The sequence below is a fragment of the Simochromis diagramma genome, unplaced genomic scaffold (assembly GCF_900408965.1).
Source record: "Simochromis diagramma unplaced genomic scaffold, fSimDia1.1 OVJJ01000337.1, whole genome shotgun sequence".
NCBI classification, from domain to species: Eukaryota; Metazoa; Chordata; class Actinopteri; order Cichliformes; family Cichlidae; genus Simochromis; species Simochromis diagramma.
This window is the reverse complement of record NW_024386982.1, coordinates 94317-105385: the sequence shown is the minus strand read 5'-3', so window position 1 is coordinate 105385 and position 11069 is coordinate 94317. Positions and strand designations below refer to the sequence as shown.

General features: G+C 40.9%; 1 protein-coding gene across 1 annotated transcript; it reads right to left on the bottom strand.

Annotated features, from left to right (window-relative positions):
* Positions 1–206: 206 nt before the first annotated feature.
* On the bottom strand, positions 207–7935 carry lrrc53 (leucine rich repeat containing 53). The gene is made up of 9 exons (XM_040039523.1): positions 7799–7935; positions 7635–7734; positions 7430–7558; positions 5855–5953; positions 4497–4672; positions 3749–3912; positions 3455–3644; positions 3169–3361; positions 207–2943 (listed from the first exon to the last, which is right to left on the bottom strand). Exons 2-9 carry the CDS (start codon positions 7639–7641, stop codon positions 689–691), a joined length of 3213 nt encoding a protein of 1070 aa, XP_039895457.1. The 5' UTR covers positions 7642–7734; positions 7799–7935; the 3' UTR covers positions 207–688.
* Positions 7936–11069: the final 3134 nt, after the last annotated feature.

Below are 11069 nucleotides of genomic sequence, written 5' to 3'. Positions count from 1 at the left end.
TGTGTGTGTGTGTATACACATTTTTACAAATTAAATAGTAAAAAAAAATAAATAAATAAATAATAATAATAATAATAATAAAAAAATATATAAAAATATACAGAGTTGAATATGTGCAAAACAAGTGGCATTTATATACAGTGTGGAGTGCATAATGTTGAAGTTCCAGTAGTGAAGCTGAGGTGTCTATGACGTGTTCAGCAGTCTGATGGCCTGATGGAAAAAGTTACAGTGTTTTAGTCCTCAGATCACTGAAAGATGTTGTCTTTATTTCACTACTGTATTATAATTATAACCTCAAATGTGAATTATAACCTCAAATGTGTAAATGGCTGTTGTAAGTTAGCAGCTGAACGAAGTAAAAGCTCCGCCTTACATGAAACTGTGCTTCATGTCCACAAATAAATGTCGTCATTTTTAACTATACTGTCACAACACACAAGGAAATACCATCTGTAGATGAAGATCGTGAGGAACGACAGAAAGCTGCAGCAAAGCCACTAAATGGTTTTCATGTAATGTAATTTTATTCAAATGCTGCTTCAAAGGCCATGAATGATTTTAAAATGCAAAAATACTAATTGATAAAAAATAAACAATATGAAATCCTCTAAATCTCAAAATGATTCAGTAGTAACATTATCTCCTTTTACTCAGATAAAAAGTAGTTTAAATACTGAGTTAGCTTCTAACGTATTTTCCTCTCCAGAGCAGTGAGAGGACGGCTGGATGTCTTCTCAGGAAGCACCAGTCTCAGCTTCCTCCTGAGGGAGGGGGAGCCTCCTTCCTTAGGCAGGTACTCTTGCTGCAGCAGAGCAGCTGCTGTGGAGGATTCACTCTCTGTGGATATACCGGGCACACCTGATACGCCTGCCTCCTGCATGCTGGCTCCAGACCTTTCCACTGCAGGCACCTCAGTTTGAGCCACACCCCCTACTGATATATCAACTATTGTACCAACAGGTACATTCCCAGTCTCTGCCTGACTGTTACTAATTGATATGTTCTCCACTGTGCTCGCTGGTTCGAGTCTTTTGGGGGCAACCTCAGACATACAATCCTGCGAGGCAGGGAGGTTCTCTTTGGTCATGGATGTTTGAGGTTCAACAGATAGCTCATGCAGTCCTGCATTCTGAATGACTTGTCCCTGCGCTAGTTCAGGTTTTGGCTTGGCTACAAGAGGAGCACTGTCAGGAAGCATTTGGCTCTGAGAGGGGGACTGGACAACTGCAGGATTAACACCTGGGTTTGCTGCTAAGTTCAAGGGAGGTCCTCCGGTCTGAGGTGTTGCACTTGCATGGAAAGGGTTAGCAGCAGACAGAACTCCCCCTGCAGCTTCTCTAATAAGCATGTCTGGAGCACTGCTTGGAGCCACGTTAGGCCCACTGAATGCTATACTAGGAGCTGGACCTCTGGGGAACAGCAAATTTGATCCTGAGGCCAAGGTGCTGAGCAGAAAGTTCCCCCCTTGAAGACAGAGGTTGCTGCCACTTAGCTGTGAGCCAGCTGAGCCAAGCAGTGAGAGGTTGGTAGATGAATGCTGAGCACTACCCAGAGTCAGGCCAGTTCCTTGATACTTATTACCCTGCAGACTTTGCCCATGTCCACTAACAATAGTGGACCCTGATTGGTCAGCAGCACTGCTGCTTTGCACAGACTGGTTGTTCTCTGGGTATCTACTGTCTTCTGTACTTTTCTGGTTACTGTTATCACTTTTGGAAGTTGTTTTTTCAGAGGGTGTTTGGCTTTTCTGTCCTTCCTCTCCTCCGACCTCTTCTTCCTTGATTCCAACCTCAGCCGATGTCTCAATCTTGGAGGATTTTCTAATTTTTTTCTTGCTAGACTTTCCTTTTTCTTCCTTCTCCTCACGTTCTTTTCCATCCTTTCTTTTTTCTTTGCTTTTCTTGGTGCTGCTTTTCTCCAAAGGACCCTGCTCATTTTTCTTCCTTGGATGGACTTTGCTTTTTCTTAGTGGATTCAAGTTTAGTTTGACCTTCACCAACCGGCTGGACTGAACTTTCTGCCTCTTTTCTCTTCTCTTTCTTTTGTCTCTTATTACGTCCTCCTCTCTCTTGTCCTCAATTTGACTGTTTCCTTCCTCCAGGGTTCTTGAACTCTGCAGATCAAACGACACATTTCTGATTACTTTTCTCAACTCTGTGTTCTTCATCATGTCAGAGTGGTTATGAGCATTCCTTCTGCTTTCATTCAGCCTGTACTGAGAAGAGAAGCCATTAGGGAGAGCAAAGTCTCCTGGATTGGTCCCAATCTGCCGTTGTCTCATGTCCTGCTCTGTTCTGTATGTCCTGTGACAACTTTCACAGCGTAAACTCTCATATCCTTTAATCTTTACTTCTGCGTGTGTCCTGTGATTGTTCACATTTCTGCCGTTCTTGCGGGCTGGCAGGATCTCTGCTCTCTGATTAAAGGCTTCACTCTGTGGATAAGAAGATGAATTTGTATTTTCTTGAAAAACAAACTTGTTAGGGGTGTCCCTGTTCAAGATTCTATGCTGAACTTCTGTCCTTTTCCCCTCCTCATCGGGTATCCTTCTTATTTTTCTCCTTTCTCTGTCCACCTCTGCCTCAATCCCTCCATTCATCCTGTTTTCTCTTCTCATTGGGTTCAGCTGTGGTGCATCACTGCTGCAGTCAGCACAGCTGAAACAGCCACCGTTCTCATCAGTTCTAAATCTAAACTGGTCTCTGGGTTCATTTGCCCATGTGTCCAAAGTCATGGCGTCCTTGTTCCACTGCTGCCTGCTGTTTTCTTGCAAGAAAACATCCCTCCTCCTCTCTCTAACATCGAGGTGATTAACACGGTGGTTAGCTGCGCTGCTGCTTCCTCCTTCTTGCTCTTTCAGTCTTTTACTTTCTTTCATTTTTTTCTTTCGAGACACTTGATAGTAAATCAGAACTATCAGCAGAGTCAAGCCAACGCCACCTGAAGCACAGGAGAATGAGTATGATTGGGTATTAAAGGTTCTGCAATGTATTTTTCTCCTGTTTTTATTTTCGAATGTTGATCATTTAGAACTGTGTTGCTTCAGCTGGGTGTTCTGTGCTTATGATTCTCCATCTAATACTCTAATTCTCTTTTCTTATTCTTTCATTAATGTCTAAGAGTTAAATCATTGTTCTTTTATCCTGTGTTGTTTATCATTCTCACCAATAAAGCAGATGACTGCAGTGATGGCTAGATCTCGAGCATACAACTGAGGCGTTACGCTGGCTCTTGGCTCTATATGCACTGTGATGTTCTGATTGGACGGGACACAATTGGCATCGGTCAGCTCCAGCACGGTGGTTACAGCTGGGTTATCAGCGCTCGCACAAACCATCCTACGGCCATTGTAGAGGATCTGAGATCAGCACAAATAGAAAGAGAAAAGATTTAAGTCAGTTCAGGTTGTACTGGTGAGTGGATGTAGGTTCAGTGGGGGGAGTTCCTGTACCTTGTCAGGTTGTTGGATGAAGGTGGACAGGAAGTTGGCGAGCTCCAGCAGCTGACAGGAGCAGTTCCATGAGTTGAGGTCGAGGTTGAGATTTGTCAGCCAGGTGAGGTAAGAAAAAGCATCCACAGGAGCAGAACTCAGGCGGTTTCTGGAAAGATCCAGAGTCGTCAGGCTCACCAAGCCACGGAAACTAAGACACAGAGGGTTATATATATATTACATTTGGTTTGGTGAAGGTCCTTTATTTCTTTTAAAGAAAGGAAAAAAATAAACATCGTAATATTAACTGCTTACCTGTTTCTGTCCACATGTTCAATCAGATTATCTGACAGATCCAGATTCCTGAGTTCTCTGAGGTCATTTAGAGGGAAGGAACGAGAATCTAAGCTGGTGAGCAGGTTTCCCTCCAGTGTAAGACTCTGCAGAGCCTTGGCACCTTTAAACCAGCCACCCTGGATCTGCACGGCAACACAGAGTTGATTCTTACTTCATGTATTTAGTCCCAAAACTTAAAATGCTGTATGTTCTTTAAATGCACAAGAAACGTTGTGGAAGACGATAAACATCTACTACTATCTGCACATAGTATTTGGTTTTACTGTCTATGTTTTATATAAAGGTTATCTTCTTTCTAAATACCAGCAGGTAGAAAAAGGTTCAGCTTCCATAGGAAGATTACCCTGGGCAGCCTTGCTCTATTACCTCAGTAAACACTTTACTCATCATTTGTGACTTCTATCTCTGGTTTCAATTTTTGCTGAATACAATATGATGCTCATTTTGCTCATTACTGTCCCCATAGGTGTCCAGAAGGAGAAAAGGAGGATATGCTTCACCATATATGATGAGTTAGTCACATCAGGTCTTCAAAAAACTAAGATGCTCAGCTCGAACCTTCAGCTGGTAAAGTGACAACGGCTACATCCATCTTTTCCATGACTTACTATCCCTGATTAATGAAGTAATCACTTAACTGTAAAATCTCTCAACTGAAAATGCTACTGTTGCAAATAGTAGCATTTTCCCCAGCAAAGGTACCTACCATGCTAATGATATTATGGCCCAAGGTAAGGACCTGTAGCTGGGTTAGATTCATCAGAGCTCCACCCTGTAGAGACTCACTGTTCAGGAGGTTGTGGTCCAGCAGTAATGTGCGGAGGAAGGGCAGATTTCTGAAGGACTCTTTACCAAGTTCTGAGATGTTGTTATGACTCAAACCTGGATGATCAGCAGGGAGAAATACATTTGAACACTATAAAACCGGGAGTCTAAATGTTTTAATGCATCTAAAAAGTGAAAGATGTCCTGTTGCCTGGCTATGCTATTGTTTCTAAAAAAGAAAAGAACAATTTCCCTTCTTTTGTTCTTTTTCTGTCTGTCATCTGCCATTGCTTTGCAGTATTTCTCTAATAAGCATGTCTGGAGCACTGCTTATCGGGGCGATTGTGGCTCAAGAGTTGGGCGTTCGTCTTGTAATCGGAAGGTTGCCAGTTCGAGCCCTGGCTCCGACAGTCTCTGTCGTTGGGTCCTTGGGCAAGACACTTCACCCGTTGCCTACTGGTGGTGGTCAGAGGGCCTGGTGGCGCCAGTGTCCAGCAGCCTCGCCTCTGTCAGTGCGCCCCAGGGTGGCTGTGGCTACACTGTAGCTTGCCATCACCAGTGTGTGAATGGGTGGATGATTGTGTATAGTGTAAAGCGCTTTGGGGTCCTTAGGGACTTGTAAAGTGCTATACAACTACAGGCCATTTACCATATTTTTATGGTGCAGAGGACTTTCTTCTGAAGTTTAGTGGGTCAAAGTTTTAAAAGTAACTCTATTTCATCTAGCAAAAGGGTTTGGCACACTGACCTCTATGGATCAAAAGTTAAAGGCTGTACTAAGAGGGAACATGTAACACAAGCAAGACTAATTGCCTTGCTTGTGTGTAGTTAGTCTCGAGTCTTTATTTTTTGTAAATTTGAGAGGCAAATTTTATCATAGAATGAATATGAAAAGCTGCATTAGAAGCTTTTGCTTGCTACCTTCAAATACCCCTCTTGACCATTGTGGCTGCTTTTTGATTCACTATTTAACCCTGGAGAACCCATGGGGTCAAATTTGACCCCATGGTTTCCCTAGTAAACCAGTGGGGTTGGATCTGACCCCATGGGTTCTCCAGGGTTAAACTAACTTTGCTTTACTTTGAAGGACCCGTCCCATCCTTCAATAAACTGTTCAAACTTCTGCAATCAGGCAGAAGGTTCCATACCATACGGGCAAGAACAGAGAGACTCAAGAGGAGCTTCTATCCCCAAGCCATCCAGGTCCTAAATCAGAACATGCCCCCCGTGAACAGAATCAACTTGTCCTACCACTATTGTTGCTGTTTTGCAATTCTCAGAACTCACCAGTTTACTCACCAATGACTGTAATGTTGCTCAGCTCAGACAGTGAGGCAGGCTGAACTGTAGAAATTGAGCCTTCTGTTAGCAGCAGAGCCTGTGTGGTATTCGGAGCAACTGGTCAAGGCATACAAAAACACACAACATCATCAGCATATTAGTGCCTTTCGGTTACATACATGAGAAGTAAATTTACCACATTAAAGTGGTACATTTTGCATTATGCTACATCAAATCATAGTTTTGGGGAATTTCACTTGTCAATAAGCTAATCTGGGAAAAAATTCAAAACAAAATGAATTACAGTAAAAATGTTTCTAGGTTTTATTAATTATATAAGCTTATTAAAAAAGTGTAATATATGACAGTTTTTAGTAATGTCAAATTCTGTTGATTTTCTTTAGTTTATGTTTTGCAATACTGGCTTTTGTATTTCTTTGAGCTTTAAGGATTGATTTTATTATTATTACATTTTGTCATTTTATAATGCATTGTGCAATAAAATATGTATTAGTGAATCCATTTGCAAATTAGTATTACGAATTACGAATTGCAGAAGGTAACACGAAAGTAGCACGTAACATTAGCATCACTCCAGGTAGCCCTACCCTTGTAGGCTTGTGTTAGTTTGTGATATGAGGGTACTAGCTAGCTACTGTTAAGAAATATATATATATATATATATATATATATATATATATATATATATATATATATATATATATATATATATATATATTCTTAATGCTTATTTGCTGATTATATTGTTTTATGTATTTTAGTAATGAAGGCTTGTAAACCAAGGCCACTTTTGACTCACAAACTAAGAGCTCAGCCAGACTGAAAAACCAGGAAGTCTGTGTGCAGCTGTACAAGCATATTAATAAATAGAGGAAGCTAGACAGAAAAAGAGGAAGCTACTGACATATAAGGAGTTGTTTGTACTGAAACTGTGTGACGTGTGAAGTACCAAAAATAATATGAGACACAGGCTGAGCTTCTAATGTTAGAGATTCTGCAGCTGGCTATGGGCTGTGCAGGGCTCTCTCTTCCGGAAGATGATTGAATAAAGAATTGTAAATGTTTTGACCACTCTGAGTCGGGTTTTCTCTGTTCTATCATGGGGATCAAAGAATCGGGTTTAATACTACCGTTTTTAGTAAGCTAATGTCTGCTTTCACAAATAAACTTGGAAACTAATCAAACTTCCTTGTGTTTTTGTCCATTAAATTACCATATAATGGATATTTTTTTAAAAACAAAACAAACATAATCAAAAAGTAATTAGTAAATTATTTTATTAATTTACAATTGATTATTAAAGCATGAAATGTTTTATTTCAGTGTAACGTAACTCTCCCAGTCCTCCATATCCCAGTACCCTCTTATTCGATTGTTAATCCTTCATGTCTGTGTTCAGTGTTTACCTGTTTAGTTACTATCTCCTTTATTTAGTTAGTTCCTTTTCTCTCGTGTTTTGCTGTCTTCAGCTCTGAATACTGACAAATAATGTTTTTCATATGACTACCGTACAGTAGGACTATGCACTTATTTAGGCTCAGCTTTCAGTTATAGAGGGCATATTTTTTTTACCTATAATTTTAGTCAGTCTTTGGCAGATGACAGCATCCTCAGAACAAACCATACAGGAAGCAGGACACAACGGGACTTGGGACATGCGCTGGGCGCTGATGACTAGCAGCAACAACATCAGCAAAATATCTGAAAAGAAATTTGCATAATCTTAACTGCCTGCAGTGGGCCTCTGCGATGCAAGAAAACCATGTGTACTACTCACTGTACATGTTGTGTTACAGTGCAGTGATGATGAGGCCTCTCTTCCACAGGGTCGTAACCTGATACAGCTTTATCCGTATCGCCATTATCATCCGTTTGTCCTACAAAAAGACGTAATTGTATCACTGTAAAAACACCATAATCACCCATCTTGTGTAGTCAGACCTGCGTGGCTGAGTGTGGACCTTAGCCTGCAGCATCCTGAAAAAAACAACACACAAGTACTGTAGACGAATGAGTGACATCATGAATAAAACACATACAGATGTCTTCATAGGTGTTTTCACAGACTGAAAATAATCACCAAGTACACGTTTGCTCTCTGTTGCTAAGCAAACAAATAAAGCTAAATGGTAATGCATCACCATGTGTATTTGTGTGTTAGGCAGCACTGGGGAGATAGAGTTTGTCCCCAGAGGAGGCTGACTGATGGATAACAGCTCGACATTGTAGCCAAATGAGGCCTATCATGTTTCTGCTAAAGCTCTTTTACTAATGGACTTTTCTCTGGTGATAAACAAATGTAAGCTACTCCACAATAACCATAAAGCAGAATGGCTCATCAGATTGACCAGCAAGACAACACATTCATTACAGAGTGCAATTATATTTCAACCTGGCAGACTTTTATCTCCTATACAAGAAATGCATTTTGCAGTTTATTCCTAGCGCAGACAGCACTGCTGATTGAAACAATAACGTCTAAGCACCACTTAAACCTGATTTAAGAGCTATTTAAGTATTATGTTTTATTAACGCTGAACTCAATGTAGAGCTTCCATCTTCACTAAGCTCTTTTTTCACTGTTGTAAATGTACAGCTGCACTCTGATCTCGTGCATTTTTACACAGTGATTTTGAATTTCTTGGTAGTTGTTTTGTGTCTGTTTTTCATCACATCAAGTCTCTTTGTTGTCATTTCATGCGTCTTTGTGTGTCACGTTAATCTCTTTTGTCTCTGTCATGTTGCCCCATTTTTGTGAGTCTCGACACTGTTGTTCTTTTGCATAGCTTTCTTTTGCAGGGAACTGTTTTAACTGACATTATAGTTCGTCTTAATACTACTGAAGAGACAGTAGACACCTGGGAGACAGGTGTAACAGTGAAGCTCCTAGGAATAGAGGAGTGAGGGTAGACAAATTTAAATATCTGGGGTCAACTATCCAAAGCAACAGACAGTACACAAGAGGTGAAGAAGAGAGTGTAGGCAGAGTGGAGTAGGTGGAGATGGTGTCAGGGGGATTTGTGTCAAAAGGATAGCAGCAAGAAAGGGAAGGTTTACAAGACAGTAGTGAGACCTACTATGATGCAGGGTTTGGAGGCAGTAGCTCTAAGAAAAAGACAAGAGGCTGACGTGCAAGTGACAGAGTGACCAGGATGGACATCATCAGAGGGACAGCTCAGGGTGAGCAGTTTGGGGACAGAGTTAGAAACTCGAGTTGGAAGTGGATATATTAGACAAAGGATGTTGAAGATGGAAATGCCAGGCAGGAGGAAACGAGGAAGACCTCTGACAAAGTTTATGGATGTAGTGAAGGGGAACAGAAATTGTTGGTGTGATAGAGGATAGGGTTAGATGGAGGCAGATGATCGGCTGTGACAACACTTAAAGGGAGCAGCCAAAAAAAAGTTGTTTTGTAGTGCATCTCTTTTTTGTGTACTGTATTTATTTAAAGCTGTTTTGTGTCTCTTTGTTGTCTCTTGACAAGACACATGTGGATGAGACAGAAAACAAAGAACTCAGACCGAGCACCATAACAGTAAAGCAATCTAGACTTGTAGCCAAAATTTCTTAGAAACTAAACAGCCAACAGACCTCACACAATACAACAAGAACTGACACTCAGAATTAACAGTATGATAGAAAGTCAATCATCAGATAGTAATCTAAATCTTCAGGCACAGAATAACAGTAATAATAATAACTCTAAAGTAAACGTAACCTAGGACCAGGACAAATATACATTTGTAGTGGAACAGAATAGAACAGCCCTTTATTGTCCTTGTACATAAAAAATGAAATTTTGGATGCTCCACATCTACTGTGCAGGAACAAAATATAAATAATAAGACATCAGAACACACAGTAGGAGAACTTGCTCTACACTGAGGAACAGTTGCAGCAGCAGCTTCTGGTCCATGTTATTCTTCCTCAGGAGCCAGAGGAAGTGTAGCTGCTGCTGCACTTGATCAGCGGAGATGTGATCGCCCTGAAACCTGAAGGTGGAGACAGATTCCACTCATTCTCCATTTATAATGAGAAGGCAGTGAGCCTGTCTGTGCCTCCTGAAGTCGATGTGTTATTTTGTTTTAAGGATGTTCAGCTTCTAGTATATCTGCTTTAGAGATTTTCTGCCTGCTGTTAGTAAAACATCACTGAGCAACGTCACAGCGTAGTGGTTTATACATTCACAAAACAGTCTGAAGGTCCCTCAGTTCAATCCCGAGGAGACACACAGATCTCTTTGGGTTTGTGTGAGGAACAAAAATCAGCCAAGTCAAAACAGATGCAGCTACCTGCTGTGGTGGCTCCTTATGATTAAAGGGAGCAGCCAAACATAGCTTCAGTGGTAATACTGAATGCATTCGTTCTTATGTGGCACTTTTCTAGTCTATGTCTCATTCACCCATTCATACAAGCACTGTTTACCATCTTTCTATCCAACAGTCACACTTCAACAAACACAATTTGGGGTTTAGTATCTTATCCAGGATATTTGACCATGCAGACTGAAACAATCAGGGATCAAACCACTGACCTTTGGATTAGTTAGTACATGATTAGGAAGTCACAATTAGTACGTGAGGTAAAGCCACCCTCATGCTGGTTTAAGTCGAAAATGGCATTACCAGCTGGTAATATAGCCTAGATTTCCTGATGAACTGCACTGGTTAATGAAGTGCTGCGAAGAAACTACGAACTTGCCTGGAAACTACATTAGTGAGACTTTCACTGAAGCACGCCAGGCCTTATGATAGTGTGATGGTCAGGGTACGCACATGCTAACCATGGGATATTCGGTTTCAGTCCAGTTCAAACTTTTCCCATCTTATTAGTTGACTGACTCCTTGGATAAGTTTGACCCTCCATCGTCACGGCAACTCACTAGACAGTTACAACATTTGGAAAATATGCTTTTAACAGAGCTTATTAGTGACCCAATTACAATTTGGTATTTACCAAATACCAAATTGTGCACCTTTATTCCAGTGTCATCTACTACAGCTTGGTTTCTTAATCTGAACATCTAAATATTAATTTTAAAAAAGATCATTGTCAGATCGTCATCATAGAAATCCATTAAAAACATTAGCAGGTTCCTTACCTGTTCCTAACCAAGTGTTTTAACCCTGCTCCTGATATGGTGCACTCCACTCACATGATCCATCAGAATGACCTGTAGTGCTTGTCTGCTGTAGAGCCATCATTTACTGGT

Bases quoted from the DNA above. Each gene is read 5' to 3' on its own strand.
- lrrc53 (XM_040039523.1), bottom strand. The intron at 4,673-5,854 runs GTGAGTAAACTG...CTGATCATCCAG, and splicing joins GAGCAACATTACAGTCATTG to GTTTGAGTCATAACAACATC. The intron at 3,362-3,454 runs GTACAGGAACTC...TGCTGATCTCAG, and splicing joins TCATCCAACAACCTGACAAG to ATCCTCTACAATGGCCGTAG.